Consider the following 21,422-nt stretch of genomic DNA (forward strand, 5'->3'; position numbering starts at 1 on the left):
GTGAACATAGAAAAGAGTAAGGTGATGAGGGTATCAAATGATTTAGATAAAGAAAAATTGGATATCAAATTGGGGAGGAGGAGTATGGAAGAAGTGAATGTTTTCAGATACTTGGGAGATGACGTGTGAGCAGATGGATTTATGAAGGATGAGGTTAATCATAGAATTGATGAGGAAAGAAGGCGAGTGGTGCGTTGAGGTATATGTGGAGTCAAAAAACGTTATCTATGGAGGCAAAGAAGGCAATGTATGAAAGTATAGTAGTACCAACACTCTTATATGGGTGTGAAGCTTGGGTGGTAAATGCAGCAGCGAGGAGATGGTTGGAGGCAGTGGAGATGTCCTGTCTAAGGGCAATGTGTGGTGTAAATATTATGCAGAAAATTTGGAGTGTGGAAATTAGAAAAAGGTGTGGAGTTAATAAAAGTATTAGTCAGAGTTCAGAAGAGGGGTTGTTGAGGTGGTTTGGTCATTTAGAGAGAATGGATCAAAGTAGAATGACATGGAAAGCATATAAATCTATAGGGGAAGGAAGGCGGGGTACGGGTCATCCTCGAAAGGGTTGGAGAGAGGGGGTAAAGGAGGTTTTGTGGGCGAGGGGCTTGGACTTCCAGCAAGCGTGCGTGAGCATGTTAGATAGGAGTGAATGGAGAAGAATGGTATTTGGGACCTGACGATCTGTTGGAGTGTGAGCAGGGTAATATTTAGTGAAGGGATTCAGGGAAACTGGTTATTTTCATATAGTCGGACTTGAGTCCTGGAAATGGGAAGTACAATGCCTGCACTTTAAAGGAGGGGTTTGGGATATTGGCAGTTTGGAGGGATATGTTATGTATCTTTATATGTGTATGCTTCTAAACTGTTGTATTCTGAGCATCTCTGCAAAAACAGTGATAATGTGTGAGTATGGTGAAAGTGTTGAATGATGATGAATGTATTTTCTTTTTGGGGATTTTTTCCTTTTTTGGGTCACCCTGCCTCGGTGGGTGACGGCCGACTTGTTGGGAGGAGGGGGGGAGGGACATGTACTGTAATTCATACAAGCCCATTTTCTTTGGTATACTGTAATTCATGCAACCCTGTTTTCTTTGGTATATGTATGGTAAATATATGGTAATGATTTAATTTAGTAAAAATTTACAGTATATGGAAATTTTGCTGAATTTACATTAATATTTATGTTACAAAATTACTAAACTATATTTTTCTTAGTATTTTGTATTAAAATGCATAAAAAATTATATATTGCCACGAAAAAAGCTGAAAAAAAAAAAATCTGCGGATTTGCAGGAATTTCCGCGAACAATGATTTGGTGGGTTCTAAGGAAAAATCTGCGAATTCGGAACCACAAATTCGTGGGGATCCACTGTACATAAACTAAATTTACTTCCTTACCAGTTTATCCTGCGTTGAATCTTCCACTGTTACATCAAAAACTACTTCAACAACAGCAGTAATAGCAGGTGGCCAAACTTTGAGAACTGGAGGCCAACCTGAGCCACACAAGTGGGCAAGACCAAGGCCACATAATTTGCGCCGTTCCTCTGGAGATACTAAGGTTAGTTTATCTGCCCAGACACTGACAATGCGCTCCAACACTTCTTCCGGTCTCTTGACTTCACTGCTAGCAACCTAATTGCAGAAATAAATTGTAAAATAAAAACTCCTAGCATTTTAATTAGAACTTATACCTACTGTAATCTTGCATATTATACATAAGCTCACACATAGACAAACTTATGACATCTTGGTTCAACTTGGACCATTAACTAGTCACACTGCAATGTGAAGGAAAGAGAGCCAGAATAGATACGATAGATGGGGGAGGAGAGATGGGAGTAGTGTAATAAGAGGAGGGAATAGCACTGAAGCAGCATTTAAATGTGAGGCTCCATGATATAGAAATATACAGCCTCTCCTCATTTACCGGCAGAGTTCCGTTCATAAGACCATGTCAGTAAACGAATTAGTCATTAATCGAGGCACCACCCCTTACTGATAAGTACTTCAAAAAGGTCACTACCTGAAATTAAAACATTCAGTTTTATGTTTGCTGTGAAAATCCTTTCAATCCATTCATTATTAACAGTAATATATACAACGTGAAATACGTCAATAACTTACTTCCGAGATATTCCAGGAAACAAGCGCATAGCTGATTACTTGGGATTTTTTTTTTTCAAGAAAATTGCATTATTTTCAGTCTTTACATAGGATAAGAGTGATCTAAAGTTACCTTTCAGGCACATAATGCATAATTTTCTCTGTAATGGTCACAGTCACTATTTTTTATCCCTTCCCCACTGCCCACCTTTCAATACCTCTTCATATAATGTCAGTTTTTATTAACCCTTAAACTGTCCAAACAGATACAAGTTCACCTGCGCAGCACTCCGAATATTTTGAAAAATAAAAAAATCATTTTTTTGTTTTTAAATTGAAGGGTACATTTTTATAAATGGTATAGGATAAAAAAAAATATAGGGTCAGTACTTACTGAGATATAAGCCCGTGAAGTTGTTGCTAAATGATGAGGCGTCAGCAACATGGAGCACTGCCGCTTGCAGAAATAATAAACATTTATCATTTTTTTCCAATTCTTTTCTGTTTTTTGTTGTTTTCATGTTATGATAATAAGGTTTTGTTGCAGATCTTTTGATTTCATAGCCAATTCTTGTTGAGACAAATGTTTGGTACTGAATTAGTAATCATACTGTCACAAACACACATGTTCACACTGATAAATGAATTTGTACACATGGTTCAATCACATACAGTGGTCCCTCAATTATCGTCATTAATCCATTCCTGGAAGTGGGACTATTATCGAAATAGACTATTTTCGAATCAATTTTCCCCATGAGAAATAATATAAATACAATTAATCCATTCCTGACACCCAGAAGTATTAAAACAAAAAAATTTTGTACATGAAATGTAGATGGAGTACATAAACAATACAATGGGACATGATGAAACATTAACAGCATAACACTTACCTTTATTGGCAATTCTTCTTAGTGTATGGAAGACTGGAGGAAGAGAGATTGGATTATTTACTCTTTGGAAGGGGAGTCCCCTTCCATCAACACCTCAGGTACTAAGTGCTTTTCTGGGGTTACTTCTCTTCTCTCTGTTTCTTAATGCCACTAGGACCAGCTTGAGAGTCACTGGAGTCCTGTCTCACAAAAAAACTGTCCAAAGAGCTCTGTTTCTGGCATCTCTTTAAAACTTCCCCAAAATGAGCCAAGACTCTGTCACTGTACAAGTTACCGATATGGCTTGCAACATCCTTCTCAGGGTGATGTTTCCCCATAAATCTTTCCATCCTACCCCACATTTCAAAAATCTCCTTAATTTCTGAAGAAGGCACCTTCTTCCATCTCTCTTCCTCCTCCTCTGCAGCAAGATTCTGAGCTGCAATCTGTTGATGTTCCTGCTGAAGCTCATGCAGCTCCTCAGTGGTTAACTCTTCATTGTGGTCCTCCACCAACTCTTCCACATCCTCCAAACTCACATCCAACCCCATGGAACTCCCCAATGTCCCAATAGATTTCACAATGGACATCGGCTCATCAGGGTCAGGCACAAACCCTCCAAAATCCCTCTTGTGGACACAATCTGGCCACAATTTTCTCCAAGCAACAACAGCTTCCTTGATTTCCTTTTTCTTGGCTATGATGGAAGATATGGTTGTATGGAATATGTTATACATCTTGGCCAGTTAGACCACAAGTACACCATTTTCATATTGTTCAATGATGTTTTTCTTAAATTCAATCTTATTTCTCACCTTCTTTACCAAAGGCTTGGCACTAGGAGCTTTCTTTGGAGCCATGGCAGCTTATTTAGCACTTGCAAGCACTAAAATGAATGGAATATTATGAAATATTTCTTATGAACACGTGAGGGGACCGTTGCTCACTGGTAAACAATGGCACACTTGCTGGGAAGGGAGGCAGAGGCGGCTCAGAGCCGTGAGTGCGCGTCCAGAACGAAGGACGATTAGCGAGTTAATGGACCATTTGCGAGCCAATGTTTAGACGAAATATTGGAAATGGACAACTTTCAGGCCGGACGATTATTGAGGAACCACTGTATATGGAATAGGTGGCAAGTTACTAAATGCTGTAAAGAGTTTTTATGAGAATAGTGAGGCTCAGGTTAGGGTGTGTAGAAGAGAGGGAGACTACTTCCCAGTGAAAGTAGGTCTTAGACAGGGATGTGTAATGTCACCATGGTCATTTAATATATTTATAGATGGGGTTGTAAAAGAAGTAAATGCTAGGGTGTTCAGGAGAGGGGTGGGATTAAATTATGGCAAATTAAATACAAAATGGGAATTGACACAGTTGATTTTTGCTGATGATACTGTGCTTATGGGAGATTCTGAAGAAAAATTGCAAAGGTTAGTGGATGAGTTTGGGAGTGTGTGTAAAGGTAGAAAGTTGAAAGTGAACATAGAAAACAGTAAGGTGATGAGGGTATCAAATGATTTAGATAGAGAAAAATTGGATATCAAATTGGGGAGGAGGAGTATGGAAGAAGTGAATGTTTTCAGATACTTGGGAGTTGACATGTCAGCTGATGGATTTATGAAGGACGAGGTTAATCATAGAATTGACGAGGGAAAAAAGGTTAGTGGTGCGTTGAGGTATATGTGGAGACAAAAAACGTTATCTATGGAGGCAAAGAAGGGAATGTATGAAAGTATAGTAGTACTAACACTCTTATATGGGTGTGAAGATTGGGTTGTGAATGCAGCAGCGAGGAGGTGGTTGGAGGCAGTGGAGATGTCCTATTTAAGGGCAATGTGTGGAGTAAATATTATGCAGAAAATTTGGTGTGTGGAAATTATGAGGTGTGGAGTTAACCCTTTGACTGTCGCAACCCCCAATCCTGAGGTGTCTCCTGGTGTCGCAAAATTTAAAAAAAAAAAAATTATTTTTTCTTATGAAATGATAGAGAATCTTTTCCCGATTGTAATGACACCAAAAAAAACGAATTTTGATGGAAAACTGACGGAATTATGCTCTCGCGAAGTTAGCGACCTCGGCGTTGTTTACAAATCGGCGATTTCGCCCACTTTGAGCCCTATTTTCGGTTAATTCCATTGTTCCAGTCGCCCAAACTCATAGCTATTTCTTTAGAGATCCCTTTTTTCCATCGATTGAGTACAAGAAATTGCCCATTTACCGATTTCAACTACCTAATAATGTTGTCAGAAATTTGCAATTTGGCCAATTTCACGAAAACTAAAAAATATGACAATTTCAAAATAAGGTCCAGAATGAACAATGCAGACATTCCTGGCTCTAAAATAACAATTTCTTTGTTCATCAGTCATGTCTCCAGGCCCCTATGATATTACTCTTGCTTTCTATTTTGAATTTTTATTCAAACAAAAAATAGAAGACTTACTATTATGCAGACTACTGCAATACTGTAATAATTGTATAAATAACATCAACCCATTCATGACTGCATATTAGAATGGCTAGTTGGACATTTATTGGACAATGGCATCATTTGTTTACTTTTGAACATTGGCAAAAATCAAACATTTCTCCTACTTTGAGCTCCATTTCAAGGTTCTTTTTATAGTAAAATCAATCAAAATGACCTCTATTTCTATAATATGTTTTCCGTTCTATCAAATGAAACCAAGAAAACAAGAATACAACCATAAATACTATACGAAAATAGACCACAAATTCGGCATTTTAATTAAAAAAAACGGTCTTTTTTTTTCTCATTATGCACTGCGTGCTCCAGGATTTTTTTTATATGGTGCACACTGACCACACAGACCCATTCTCTCACATGTGGGCCTACCAGCTTTCTCCTGCTTGATTTGAAGTCGCTAGAATTTATGAGTATAGTATATACGTCAAACACGGTACCTCGTAAGACGTATATATACGGCCGCGACAGTCAAAGGGTTAATAAAAGTATTAGTCGGAGGGCTGAAGAGGGGTTGTTGAGGTGGTTTGGTCATTTAGAGAGAATGGATCAAAGTAGAATGACATGGAGAGCGTATAAATCTGTAGGGGAATGAAGGCGGGGTAGGGGTCATCCCCAAAAAGGTTGGAAGGAAGGGGTAAGGGAGGTTTTGTGGGCAGGGGGCTTGGACTTCCAGCAGGCGTGCATGAGCGTGTTTGATAGGAGTGAATGGAGACGAATGGTATTTGGGACCTGACAATCTGTTGGAGTGTGAGCAGGGTAATATTTAGTGAAGGGATTCGGGGAAACCGGTTATTTTTATATAGCCGGACTTGAGTCCTGGAAATGGGAAGTACAATGCCTGCACTCTAAAGGAGGGGTTCGGGATATTAGCAGTTTGGAAGGATATGTTGTGTATCTTTATATGTATATGCTTCTAAACTGCTGTGTTCTGAGCACCTCTGCAAAAACAGTGATTATGTGTGAGTGAGGTTAAAGTGTTGAATGATGAAAGAATTTTCTTTTTGGGGATTTTCTTTCTTTTTGGGCCACCCTGCCTTGGTGGGAGACGACCGACTTGTTTATAAATAAAAAAAAAAAATTACAAGTCTCATTTATGTTTCTAGAAGTCCACCACTGTATGGTACTCCAAGAAGCATGGATTCATACAGAGTGCCACCCCACATTGCTGACTCGCGTATCATGCGTCTTTTCACACTCGGGGTCACTGTTTAGTGTAAGCACACAACACTTTTTCTGAGAGTACTTCTTCTTTGGAGTAGATGGTAATGGTACCAGGCAGTGACAGTTAGGGATTATTCGGTCGGGCACTTCCCCCTCTTCTTGTGGACTGACAGGTCGCTGTGGAGTGACAAGTACCAAGTGTGGTACCATACTTTTCGCTATCTGCTTGATGACATCGAGGGTAAATTCTGCATATTGTTGTTGCTTCCCAGTCTATTTCATACACGTTGAAGGCTTTGAGCATTGCAATGTCTACAAGGTGGAAAAAACTTTTATATACCACTTGCGACTCCTACGCACACAGTCAACAAACCCGATCATCCTATCACACTTGTCGACTAGTCGCATATTGTTCATATAGTAGACAGCAGCTGGCTTTACAATAGGTTCATTGCTGAACCTGCTCAGTCTGTCTGTACCATCTCGTTTTTGTGGATGGTTGACAGCAATGTCACATCCAGTTTGTCATGCCACGTCAGTGCCATGATGTCATTGGCATGAAATGCTTCTACTAGACTTCCTCCAGTGAACCTTGGCATGTGTTTTCTACTTCTCACTGTTCCACATATATCAATCTTGTTCGCACATAGGAAATCTGCAAGCATAGGGCTTGTATATTTGTTGTCTGTGAACAATGTATGACCTTTGCCAAGGTATGACCCCATCTTGCCAACAACATCCCCAGAAATGCCCAACATGCTCCCGGTATCGCTGAGTGTATTTTTCCCTGTGTAGATAATGACATCCAACACAATACCAGTCTCACTGTCACGCATAACAGATTTTTATACCAAAACGATAACGTTTGCTTGGTATATATTGTTTGAACGACAGTCGTCCCTTGAACAGAACCAAGGACTCGTCAACAACAATGTTCTTGAATGGATAAAAGTAGGCATTGAATTTTTGCTTCAGATACATAAACAACTCCCGGATTTTGTATAAGAGATGATTTCTGTTTGGCGTATTCCTGTCTGAGAAGTGCAACATTCGTAGCAATAGAGCGAATCTGTTGCAGGAAAGGAGGTCACGGAAGACTGGAGTACTGATGAAGTGGTCTGTGGACCAGTAGCGTGCTATACTGTTCTTACATGTGTGTGCCATAACCATGACAGTGCCAAGGAATAAATACATTTCAGCCACAGTTGTATCTTACCACCTGCGCAGCCATGAAGACTCAAACATCTGTGTGGTCCATTGTATACTGGCAGTACATGTTAGTCTGGGTAACAATTAGGTTCATTATCGGCTCATCAAAGTACAGTTGAAAATAGTCCAACTCTGTAGACTCATTTGTGATGGGACACTGTGGCATGATGCCACTTCCACTGACATCAAAATTGAAAGGATGAGGCACAAATGGTGTACATTCGCGATCAGATAGTGCAGGGTGGACCTGTGGCATGAGGGGGGGACGGGAGTGGAGGCAGCAAGTGGTTGCGAGGGTGCCTGGCAGTCCTTTGTCTGCCCACCCACTGTGCCACGAGGTCCAGGCACCATGCCATCCCCCTCTTCCTCCATCCCAGCATATTCACCTTCATTATTACTACCACTATTAGTGGCTGGGGTTTCGGATCGTGACCTCTTACAACCCTTGCCGCTGACTACATGTGGCACACTGTTTGAACATGGGTTATGATGCCTAAAAGTACGTTTCACTTGGAAATAATAATCACTTTCACTTGACGAATCATCTATCGGCATAAAATCAATTTTATCATCGTCACTTATATCACTTTCACTATCATTATCACCAAAACACATGGAAAATGATAATTTCCTCTTGCAGAGTTGCCTTTGGGAAGTAACACTAGAAACCCCAGAGGTGCTGGGCTGAAGGTCTATTGTGGCTACACTGGCCACCTCAGAAGTGCTGGACTGAGGGTCTGGTATGGCCATACTGTCCACACTATCCACACTGACCACCCCAGAGGTCATGACCTGAGGGTCATCTGAGTTATCAACAAAAGTTTCACTAATTCATTGATCTTTAGTGGCTATATCGGAATCAAAACCACTAAACTCATGTTCTGTATCACTTTTCAAGAATAGTAGAGTGTTAATACGACGAGACGTTAATGAATCACGGGGGTCTGCCATGATGTAAACCACACAACCAAATTCTGTAAATTCAACATTGTAATCTTTATAGAGAATAAACTTTGAATTTGAATGTTGACCCAAGATGGAGCTGAAACTAACTGGTGTTACCCCGTGGTACCCCAGTGTCCCCAATTTTTTTCATGTGTACACACTGAGTACACACATCTATTCTCTCATGTCTAAACGACTCAGGCCTATTGGGCCAATTTTGAAGGAATGAAAAATAAAACGCTGATCTACATTCGGAGCCTGCCGCACGTGAACGTATATCTACGTGTGGACAGTTTACACATGCTAGAACATATATACACTGCAATAGAGAAAAAAGAAGTCCCACTGGGGATCTTCATTGACTTACGTAAAGCTTTTGATACAGTTGACCATGACTTGCTCCACGTAAAATTGTCACACTATGGTATTAGAGGGCACTCCCTCAACTACCTCAAGTCTTACCTCGGCAACAGAAGCCAATATGTGTACGCAAATGGGGCAAGCTCTTCCGCACAACCAATTACAGTTGGTCTCCCACAGGGAAGTGTCCTTGGCCCTCTTCTCTTTCTCCTATACATAAATGACCTACCAAATGCTTCGCAATTACTCAAACCCACACTTTTTGCAGATGACACCACATACGTCTTCTCTCACCCGAGCCCAGTCACGCTAGCCAATACTGTAAACACCGAATTACAGAAAATATCTACCTGGATGAGGACTAACAAACTTACATTAAACATTGACAAAACCTACTTCATTCAGTTTGGTAGCAGAGCTACAGATGTACCTATTAACATAACGATAAACGGATCACCTATCACAAAGCTAACAGAGGGAAAATTCTTAGGAATCCACCTCGATAATACTCAAATTTCATACACATATACAACAAATTTCTAAGAAAATTTTCAAGACTGTAGGCATACTATCGAAGATACGGTACTATGTTTCACAGTCAGCCCTCCTGGCCCTTTATCACTCTCTTATTTACCCCTATCTCACCTATGGAATTTGTGCATGGGGCTCAACAACAACTAACCATCTCAGACCACTCATTACCCAACAAAAGGCTGCAGTTAGAATGATAACAAATTCTCACTACAGGCAGCACACTCCACCAATATTCAAAACACTCAACCTACTCACCATACAAAACATCCATACTTATTATTGCACTTATTACATACATAGAACACTTAACTCTGATATTAATCCTCCCCTCAAACATCTCCTTGCCAACCTCAACAGAACACATGACCATAATACAAGGCACAGATCACTTTTTGATGTTCCTCGTGTCCATCTCACGCTATGCAAAAACTCAATGCACATAAAAGGCCCTAAAATCTGGAATTCATTACCTGTAAATATAAAAGAAACACTACCTGTTTATAAATTCAAGTCTCTTCTCAAAGTTCACTTACTCACTCAAAACCAAATAAATACTGAATAACTGAACCATATAAATTGTATATCCTAAATGTTACTCACAATTATATCACACAAATGTTAAACCTAACTCTGTAATTTTTTTTTTTAAATACACTACCTGAATGAACAGCAATGCATGCAACCATATGACCTGTCTTTGTAATACTCATTTGTATTTTATAGTTATCCGTTTACAATAATGTCTTATCACTGATTTCATCATTGCTTAGTTAATCTTAAGTTAATTTTAAGCCAGCCCGTAATGCTATGCATATAAGTGGCTTTGGCATGCTGCTCTTACCTGTATTTTTTTGTACCTCTGTATGTATGCTAAAATTTATAAATAAATAAATAAATAATTTGAAATGACCGTATTAGCGGAACGCCGTAAAGTGAAATGCCGTAAAGCGGGGCCCTGCTGTACCTATAAAGACAAACAACATATCCCTCCAAACTGCTAATATCCCAAACCCCTCCTTTAGAGTGCAGGCACTGTACTTCCCATTTCCAGGACTCAAGTCCAGCTATATAAAAATAACCGGTTTCCCTGAATCCCTTCACTAAATATTACCCTGCTCACACTCCAACAGGTCATCAGGTCCCAAATACCATTCGTCTCCATTCACTCCTATCAAAAATGCTCATGCAGGCCTGCTGGAAGTCCAAGCCCCTAGCCCACAAAACCTCCCTTACCCCTTCCTTCCAACCTTTTCGAGGCTGACCCCTACCCCGCCTTCCTTCCACTACAGATATAAATGTTTTCCATGTCATTCTACTTTGAACCATTCTCTCTAAATGACCAAACCACATCAACAACCCCTCTTCAGCACTCTGATTAATACTTTTATTAACTCCACACTTTCTCCTAATTTCCACACTCCGAATTTCCTGCATAATATTTACACCACACATTGCCCTTAGACAGGACATCTCCACTGCCTCCAACTGCCTCCTCGCTGCTGCATTCACAACCCAAGCTTCACACCCATATAAGAGTGTTGGTACTACTATACTTTCATACATTCCCTTCTTTGTCTCCATAGATAACATTTTTGTCTCCACATATACCTCAATGCACCACTAGCCTTTATTATTATTATTTTTTGTTTTTTATCACACTGGCCGATTCCCACCAAGGCAGGGTGGCCCGAAAAAGAAAAACTTTCACCATCATTCACTCCATCACTGTCTTGCCAGAAGGGTGCTTTACACTACAGTTTTTAAACTGCAACATCAACACCCCTCCTTCAAGAGTACAGGCACTGTACTTCCCATCTCCAGGACTTAAGTCCGGCCTGCCGGTTTCCCTGAACCCCTTCATAAATGTTACTTTGCTCACACTCCAACAGCACGTCAAGTATTAAAATCCATTTGTCTCCATTCACTCCTATCAAACACGCTCACACATGCCTGCTGGAAGTCCAAGCCCCTCGCACACAAAACCTCCTGTACCCCCTCCCTCCAACCTTTCCTAGGCCGAGCCCTACCCCGCCTTCCTTCCACTACAGACTGATACACTCTTGAGGTCACTCTGTTTCGCTCCATTCTCTATACATGTCCGAACCACCTCAACAACCCTTCCTCAGACCTCTGGACAACAGTTTTGGTAATCCCGCACCTCCTCCTAACTTCCAAACTACGAATTCTCTGCATTATATTCACACCACACATTGCCCTCAGACATGACATCTCCACTGCCTCCAGCCTCCTCCTCGCTGCAACATTCATCACCCATGCTTCACACCCATATAAGAGCGTTGGTAAAACTATACTCTCATACATTTCCCTCTGTGCCTCCAAGGACAAAGTTCTTTGTCTCCACAGACTCCTAAGTGCACCACTCACCCTTTTCCCCTCATCAATTCTATGATTCACCTCATCTTTCATAGACCCATCCGCTGACACGTCCACTCCTAAATATTTGAATACATTCACCTCCTCCATACTCTCTCCCTCCAATCTGATATCCAATCTTTCAACACCTAATCTTTTTGTTATCCTCATAACCTTACTCTTTCCTGTATTCACTTTTAATTTTCTTCTTTTGCACACCCTATCAAATTCATCCACCAATCTCTGCAACTTCTCTTCAGAATCTCCCAAGAGCACAGTGTCATCAGCAAAGAGCAACTGTGACAACTTCCACTTTATGTGTGATTCTTTATCTTTTAACTCCACGCCTTGTTCACATACCTTGTTCACCGAGTAATTATTTCTTAATCTGCCACAAGAGACAGAGAATGTAACACACAGACGAACACACCAGCTAACCCCTTCACTGTGAACTTTTGTACTTTTTCTATTTTCCTCTTTTTTTTCTTCTCCCAAGTGCTGCTGCACTTCCAACTATCTTGTACTATGGGGTGCACAATAAAGTACAAATTTGTACAAATACGCAATCTTGGAGACTGTGAAAGCTAGTATACTGAGTGGCTGTAGAAAGGAGATTGAGATGTTTGATGCTGAGACACCGCGCTGCCCATTTCCATGACCCAAGTTCTTGTACAGCATACAATACCGACTCAGAGAACAAGTTGTAACTCCAAGTTGTCAGTATACGAGTACATCGGTAAGTGCGGAGAGGTTGTACTGTACCAAGACAGTAAAGCATACTATATTTAGATGGAAAGCTTTCTACTATGGCTGTACTCACAAAAGCATTTTTTCCAGTGAATGAATCACAATAAAAGCAAAACAGAATGTCGAAGGCCTTTCACGGCCAATTAAAACTTCTTTACCTTGAATTTTAACTTGTCAATCCTTATAAAAGCAATGAGAGAGAGGTTATCTGTTACATGGGTAGTGAGCTGAAATAAAATCTGGAAAACATGAGATCACTAACCTGGTTAACAGCCCACATAAATATAGGCTCAGCATAGAGGACCAATCTAGCCACCAGAGAGAGATACATTGACATAATCATTGGGTACTGGTCTCCTTCAGCGACTGCTTTAATAACGCCAGGCAACAATGGCTGAATCAGAGATGCCCCTTCAGCAGGACGTACACGAAGTATCATCTCCACTGCTCGCAAGACCAAAACCATACCTTCGCCCTTCATATCTGTTAGCATTGAGCTAAAGGTCCCAACTAAACGACTGCCATACCTAATAAAAGTATTAAGAAATATTCTTTGAGATAATGCAAAAATTTATATACTATACATAATTTTTATTTTAACACGTCAGCCGTTTCTCACCAAGGCAGAGCGACCCAAGGAGAAAGAAAAATTTTCATCATTGTTCAAAACATTCACTATCATTCACACACTGTCCTTGCAGAGGCACTCAGATACAACAGTTTACATGGCATTCCAAACAGCCAATATCCCAAACCCATCCTTTAAAGTGCAGGCATTGTACTTCTCACTTCCAGGATTCAAATCTGGCTAATCAGTTTCCTTGAATCCCTTCACGAAATACTACCCTGCTCACACTCCAACAGCTCGTCAGGTCCCAAAACCCATTCGTCTCCATTCTCTATCCAATATGCTCATTCACGCCTACTGGAAATCCAAGCCCCTCGCCCACAAAACCTCCTTTACTGCCTCCCTCCACCCTTTCCTAGGACGACTCCTACCCTGCCTTCCTTCCACTACAGATATATATTCTCTCAAAGTCCTTCTACCTAGATCCAACCTCTCTAAATGACCAAACCACCTCAACAACACCTCTTCAGCCCTCTGACATACTTTTAGTAATATCACACCTCCTAATTTCCACACCACGAATTTTCGGCATAAAATTTAAACCACACACTGCCCTTAGACACGACATCTCCACTGCCTCCAACCTCCTCCTTACTGCAGCATTTACAACGCATGCTTCACACCCACATAAGAATGTTGGTAGTACGTACTATACTCTCGTACATTCCTTTCTTTGCCTCGATGGATAACGCTTTTTTTTGTCTCCACACACACCTAAAAGAACAACTCGCCTTTTTTCCTTCATCAATTCTATGGTTAACCTCGTCCTTCATAAACCCATCTGCTGACACGTCAGATCCCAAATATCTGAAAACATTCACTTCTTCCATACTCCCTCTCTTCAATGTGGTATCCAATTTTTCTTTATCTAAATCATTTGATACCTTCATCACCTTACTCTTATATATGTTCATTTTCAACTTTCTACCTTTACACACCCTCCCAAACTTATCCACTAACATCTGCAGCTTTTCTTTAGAATCTCCCATAAGCACAGAATCATCAGCAAAAAGTGACTGACAACTCCCATCTTGTATTTGATTCCCCATAATTTAATCCCACCCCTCTCCCGAACACCCTAGCATTTACTCCCTTTACAACCCCATCTATAAATATATTAAACAACCATGGCGACATTACACATCCACGTCAAAGACCTAATTTTACCGGGAAGTATTCTCCCTCTCTCCTACACACACTAACCTGAGCCTCACTATCCTCATAAAAACTTTACAGCATTTAGTAACTTACTACCTATTCCATATACTTGCAACATCTGCCATATTGTTCCTCTATCCACTATCATATGACTTTTCTAAATCCATAAATGCAATGAAAACTTCCCTACCTTTATCTAAATACTGTTCACATAGATGCTTCAATGTAAATACTTGATCTACACATCCTTTACCCACTAAGGCCTCCTTGCTCATCTGCAATCCTACTCTGTCTTATCTCTAATTTTTTCAATAACAACCCTACTGTACACTTTTCCTGGTATACTCAGTAAACTTATTCCCCTGTATTTTTTACAATCTCTTTTGTCCCCCTTTCCTTTATATGAAGGCACTATACACTCTCTGCCAATCACTGGGTACCTTCCCCTGCTTCATACATTTAACAAAAATACCAACTACTCCAACGCTATATCCCCCCTGCTTTTAACATTTCTGTTATCTCGTCAGTTCCAGCTGCTTTACCCCCCTTTCATTCTAAGTAATGCCTCCTCCACACTCCATGTGGAAGCGGAACAGATTTCTTCCTCCATAAGCCATGCACGTCGTAAGGGGTGATTAAAATGCCAGGAGCAAGGGACTAGTAACCCCTTCTCCTGTATAAATTACTAAATTTAAAGAGACACTTTCGTTTTTCTTTTTGGGCCACCTTGCCTCGGTGGGATACGGCTGGTGTGTTGAAAGAGATAGATAGAGAGATAGATAGAGATATAGAGAGAGAGAGATATAGAGAGAGAGATATATAGAGAGAGAGATATAGAGAGAGAGAGAGAGATATAGAGAGAGATATAGAGATAGAGAGATATAGAGATAGATATGTATACGCATGTGTGTGTGTGTGTATATATATATATATATATATATATATTTTTTTTTTTTCAACAAGTCGGCCGTCTCCCACCGAGGCAGGGTGGAATAAGTTTACTGAGTATACCAGGAAAAGTATATGGTAGGGTTATAATTGAAAGAATTAGAGGTAAGACAGAATGTAGGATTGCGGATGAGCAGGGAGGCTTCAGAGTGGGTAGGGGATGTGTAGATCAAGTGTTTACATATAAGCATATATGTGAACAGTATTTAGATAAAGGTAGGGAAGTTTTTATTGCATTTATGGATTTAGAAAAGGCATATGATAGAGTGGATAGAGGAGCAATGTGGAAGATGTTGCAAGTATATGGAATAGGTGGTAAGTTACTAAATGCTGTAAAGAGCTTTTATGAGGATAGTGAGGCTCAGGTTAGGGTGTGTAGAAGAGAGGGAGCTTACTTCCCGGTAAAAGTAGGTCTTAGACAGGGATGTGTAATGTCACCATGGTTGTTTAATATATTTATAGATGGGGTTGTAAAAGAAGTAAATGCTAGGGTGTTTGGGAGAGGGGTGGGATTAAATTATGGGGAATCAAATTCAAAATGGGAATTGACACAGTTACTTTTTGCTGATGATACTGTGCTTATGGGAGATTCTAAAGAAAAATTGCAAAGGTTAGTGGATGAGTTTGAGAATGTGTGTAAAGGTAGAAAGTTGAAAGTGAACATAGAAAAGAGTAAGGTGATGAGGGTATCAAATGATTTAGATAAAGAAAAATTGGATATCAAATTGGGGAGGAGGAGTATGGAAGAAGTGAATGTTTTCAGATACTTGGGAGTTGACGTGTCGGCGGATGGATTTATGAAGGATGAGGTTAATCATAGAATTGATGAGGGAAAAAAGGTGAGTGGTGCGTTGAGGCATATGTGGAGTCAAAAAACGTTATCTATGTTATCTATGGAGGCAAAGAAGGGAATGTATGAAAGTATAGTAGTACCAACACTCTTATATGGATGTGAAGCTTGGGTGGTAAATGCAGCAGCGAGGAGACGGTTGGAGGCAGTGGAGATGTCCTGTCTAAAGGCAATGTGTGGCGTAAATATTATGCAGAAAATTCGGAGTGTGGAAATTAGGAGAAGGTGTGGAGTTAATAAAAGCATTAGTCAGAGGGCAGAAGAGGGGTTGTTGAGGTGGTTTGGTCATTTAGAGAGAATGGATCAAAGTACAATGACATGGAAAGCATATAAATCTATAGGGGAAGGAAAGAGGGGTAGGGGTCGTCCTCGAAAGGGTTGGAAAGAGGGGGTAAAGGAGGTTTTGTGGGCGAGGGGCTTGGACTTCCAGCAAGCGTGCACGAGCGTGTTAGATAGGAGTGAATGGAGACGAATGATACTTGGGACCTGACGATCTGTTGGAGTGTGAGCAGGGTAATATTTAGTGAAGGGATTCAGGGAAACCGGTTATTTTCATATAGTCGGACTTGAGTCCTGGAAATGGGAAGTACAATGCCTGCACTTTAAAGGAGGGGTTTGGGATATTGGCAGTTTGGAGAGATATGTTGTGTATCTTTATACGTATATGCTTCTGAACTGTTGTATTCTGAGCACCTCTGCAAAAGCAGTGATAATGTGTGAGTGTGGTGAAAGTGTTGAATGATGATGAAAGTATTTTCTTTTTGGGGATTTTCTTTCTTTTTTGGGTCACCCTGCCTCGGTGGGAGACGACTAACTTGTTGAAAAAAAAAAATATATATACACACACATACATACATACATATATATATACAAACTTTTTTTTTTTTAAAGTTGGCTGTCTCCCACCAAGGCAGGGTGACCCAAAAAAAAAGAAAATCCCCAAAAAGAAAATACTTTCATCATTCAACACTTTCACCTCACTCACACAATCACTGTTTTTGCAGAGGTGCTCAGAATACAACAGTTTAGAAGCATATACGTATAAAGATACAAAACATATCCCTCCAAACTGCCAATATCCCAAACCCCTCCTGTAAAGTGCAGGCATTGTGCTTTACATTTCCAGGACTCAAGTCCAGCTATGTAAAAATAAAGGGTTTCCCTGAATCCCTTCACTAAATATTACCCTGCTCACACTCCAAACAGCTCGTCAGGTCCCAAATACCATTCGTCTCCATTCACTCCTATCTAACACACTCACACATGCTTGCTGGAAGTCCAAACCCCTCGCCCACAAAACCTCCTTTACCCCCTCCCTCCAACCTTGCAACATCTGCCACATTGCTCCCCTATCCACTATCATATGCCTTTTCTAAATACGTAAATGCAATAGAAACTTCCCTACCTTTATCTAAATACTGTTCACATATATGCTTCAATGTAAACACTTGATCTACAGATCCCCTACCCACTCTAAAACCTCCTTGCTCATCCATAATCCTATATTCTGTCTTACCTCTAATTCTTTCAATAATAACCCTACCTTACACTTTTCCTGGTATACTCTGTAAACTTATTCCTCTATAATTTTTACAATCTCTCTTATTCCCCTTACCTTTATATAAAGGGACTATACATGCTCTCCGCCAATCCCTAGGTACCTTCCCCTCTTTCATACATTTATTAAACAAAAATACCAACCACTCCAACACTATCCCCCCCCTGCTTTTAACATTTCTGTCATGATCCCGTCAGTCCCAGTTGCTTTACACCCTTTCATTCTACATAATGCCTCATGCACCTCCCCCCACACTCACATCCTGCTCTTCTTCATTCCTAAAAGATGGTATACCTCCCTGACCAGTGCATGAAATTACTGCCTCCCTTTCTTCGTCGACATTTAAAAGTTCCTCAAAATATTCTCCCTATCTACTTAGTCCCCTACTCTGTTTTTAACTGACAAATCCATTCTTTTCCTAGGCTTTCTTAACCTGTTTAACTCGCTCCAAAATTTTTTCTTATTTTCAATGAAATTTCTTGACAGTGCCTCTCCCACACTATCATCTGCTCTCCTTCTGCACTCTCTCACCACTCTCTTCACCTTTCTTTTACTCTCCATATATTCTACTCTTCTTTTAACACTTCTCATAACACCTCTCATAAGCTACCGGTATTTCTCTCTTATCACACCCTTTACTTAATTTCACCAATCACTCCTCTTTCCTCCTGCACCCACCCTCCTATAGCCACAAACTTCTGCCCCACATTTTAATACTGCATTTTTAAAACTACGGTGGACCCCCAGTTAACGATATTTTTTCATTCCAGAAGTATGTTCAGGTGCCAGTACTGACCGAATTTGTTCCCATACATACACGTACAAACGCACTTACATAAATACACTTACATAATTGGTCGCATTGGGAGGTGATCGTTAAGCGGGGGGTCCACTGTACTCCAACCCTCTTCAACCCCCCCCCCCCCACTAATCATACTTGCACCAGCCCACCTTTCAGCGAATAGTTGCTTATATCTCACCCGAACTTCCTCCTCCCTTACTTTATATACTTTCACCTCCCTCTTACTTCTTGTTGCCATTTTCCTCTTGTCCCGTCTACCTCCTACTCTAACTCTAGCTACAACTAAATAATGATCCGATATATCAGTTGCCCCTCTATAAATTTGTACATTCTGGAGCCTACCCATCAACCTTTTATCCACCAATACATAATCTAACAAACTACTTTCATTAGGTGCTATATCATACCTTGTATATTTATTTATCCTCTTTTATAAAATATGTATTACTTATTACCAAACCTCTTTCTACACACACACACACACACACACACACACACACACACACATATATCTCCTTTCTTTCAACACACCGGCCGTATCCCACCGAGGCGGGGTGGCCCAAAAGGAAAAATGAAAGTTTCTCCTTTTACATTTAGTAATATATACAGGAGAAGGGGTTACTAGCCCCTTGCTCCCAGCATTTTAGTCATCTCTTACAACACGCATGGCTTACGGAGGAAGAATTCTGTTCTACTTCCCCATGGAGGCAAGAGGAAATAAACAAGAACTAGAAAGAAAATAGCAGAAAACCCAAAGGGGTGTGTGTATATATGCTTGTACATGTATGTGTAGTGTGACCTAAGTGTAAGTAGAAGTAACAAGACGTTCCTGAAATCTTGCACGTGTACGAGACAATAAAAAAGACACCAGCAATCCTACCATCGTGTAAAACAATTACAGGCTTCCGTTTTACACTCACTTGGCAGAACGGTAGTACCTCCCTGGGCGGCTGCTGTCTACCAACCTACTACCTAGGACACACTATATATATAGATATATATATATATTTTTTTTTCAACAAGTCGGCCGTCTCTCACCGAGGCAGGGTGACAGTATATATATATATCATATATATTATTGTGACCACGAACGAGTGGTATTGATGAACAACAACACTACACTAGCCACGGACTCAAACCCATGCTGCTTTGGCCTGCCTCATGATTGATCAATAGCACTGCCCAAAAAAAACTAACCAGACGACAGCTAAGAGACTGAACAATCCCTGGCTAACACCCAGCATCCTCAAATCCATAAATACAAAGCACCTATACGAAAAACTGTACAGAATGGGTTACATAACCAGAGACCAAACAAAACGTTACTCGCCAATCCTAACCAGCCTGATAAGAAGGGCTAAAATATTGTATTATGATAACAGATTTTCCAACTTAAAAGGTGATATAAAAAAGACCTGGAAACCCTATCAGAAATTCTAGGAACAAAAAAGATTTCAGGAAAAAGTGCAATTGAACTAACAAAACCAGATGAACCCCAACTCCCACCAACTGAAACAGCAAACAAACTCAATGATTTCTTCTCCAACATAGGAAAAAACCTTGCCTATAAAATCCCAAGCTCAAATACCCCACCCAATGACTATCTCACTGGCAACTACCCGAACACACTGTTCCTGGCTCCGACTAACCCAATAGAAGTCTCCCTTATTATCAACACTAAAAACAAGACAGGAGATTTAAATACCTTACCCCCCTTTATATACAAAAAAGCATCCCAAACAAATCCATCGAATCTTCTACCTTCCCTACAGTTCTCAAAACAGCAAGGGTCACCCCAACACATATAGGAGGAGACCAAACAGACTTGAATAACTATAGGCCAATATCCAACTTACACCCTCTCTCTAAAATCTTCGAAAAATTAATTCTTAAGCGAATCTATTCCTACCTCATCTCCCACAACATAACCCCTGTCAGTTTGGGTTCAGGCCTAATAAAAATACGATTGATACTATTATACACATGCTAGAACTAATATACACTGCTCTCGAGAAGAAAAGTCCTGCTGGGAATCTTCATTGATTTACGTAAAGCTTTTGATACTGTCGACCATGATTTACTGAACATTAACCCTTTCAGGGTCCAAGGCCCAAATCTGGAGTCACGCACCAGTGTCCAAGAATTTTCAAAAAAAAAATTTGTTATTTTTTCTTATGAAATCATAGAGAATCTTTTTGTGAAGGTAATAAAACAAAAAGTACGAAATTTGGTGGAAAATTGACGAAATTATGCTGTCGCGAATTTTGATGTGTCAGCGACATTTACGAATCGGCGATTTTGCCGACTTTGACTCCCATTTTAGGCCAATTACATTATTCCAATCAACCAAATTCTTAGCTATTTCACGAGTATTACTTCTATTCTATCGATTGAGCACAAGAAATCGCCAAGTCAACTGTTTCAACTACAAAATAAAGTGATCGGAAAATGTTAATTTGGCCAATTTAACACAAAGTTCAAAATATTCCAATTTCAAAATAGTGTCCAGAATAAACAATGTAGGCATTCCTGGCACTAAACTAACATTTCCTCTGTTCATTAGTTATGTTTTGAGGCTTTACAAATAAATTCCATTTTGATTTTTTATTCACAATGAATTTTTATTCACACCAAAAAATAGAAGATTTACTGTTATGCAATACTGTAATAATTGTATAAATA

At 40.1% G+C, this 21,422-nt stretch overlaps 1 protein-coding gene across 1 annotated transcript in view; it reads right to left on the reverse strand.

The window, feature by feature from the left end:
- The window catches only part of Impbeta11 (importin beta11), a 219,058-nt gene that overhangs the window by 49,101 nt on the left and 148,535 nt on the right, over positions 1-21,422 (reverse strand). Inside the window, exons 7-8 of the mRNA XM_070085867.1 lie at positions 13,059-13,323; positions 1,397-1,633 (exon numbers count right to left, since the gene is read on the reverse strand). Of these exons, the coding sequence (XP_069941968.1) occupies positions 1,397-1,633; positions 13,059-13,323 (502 nt within the window). The remainder of the gene's footprint in view (positions 1-1,396; positions 1,634-13,058; positions 13,324-21,422) is intronic.

This window comes from Cherax quadricarinatus, chromosome 17, assembly GCF_038502225.1.
Source record: "Cherax quadricarinatus isolate ZL_2023a chromosome 17, ASM3850222v1, whole genome shotgun sequence".
Classification (NCBI taxonomy): Eukaryota; Metazoa; Arthropoda; class Malacostraca; order Decapoda; family Parastacidae; genus Cherax; species Cherax quadricarinatus.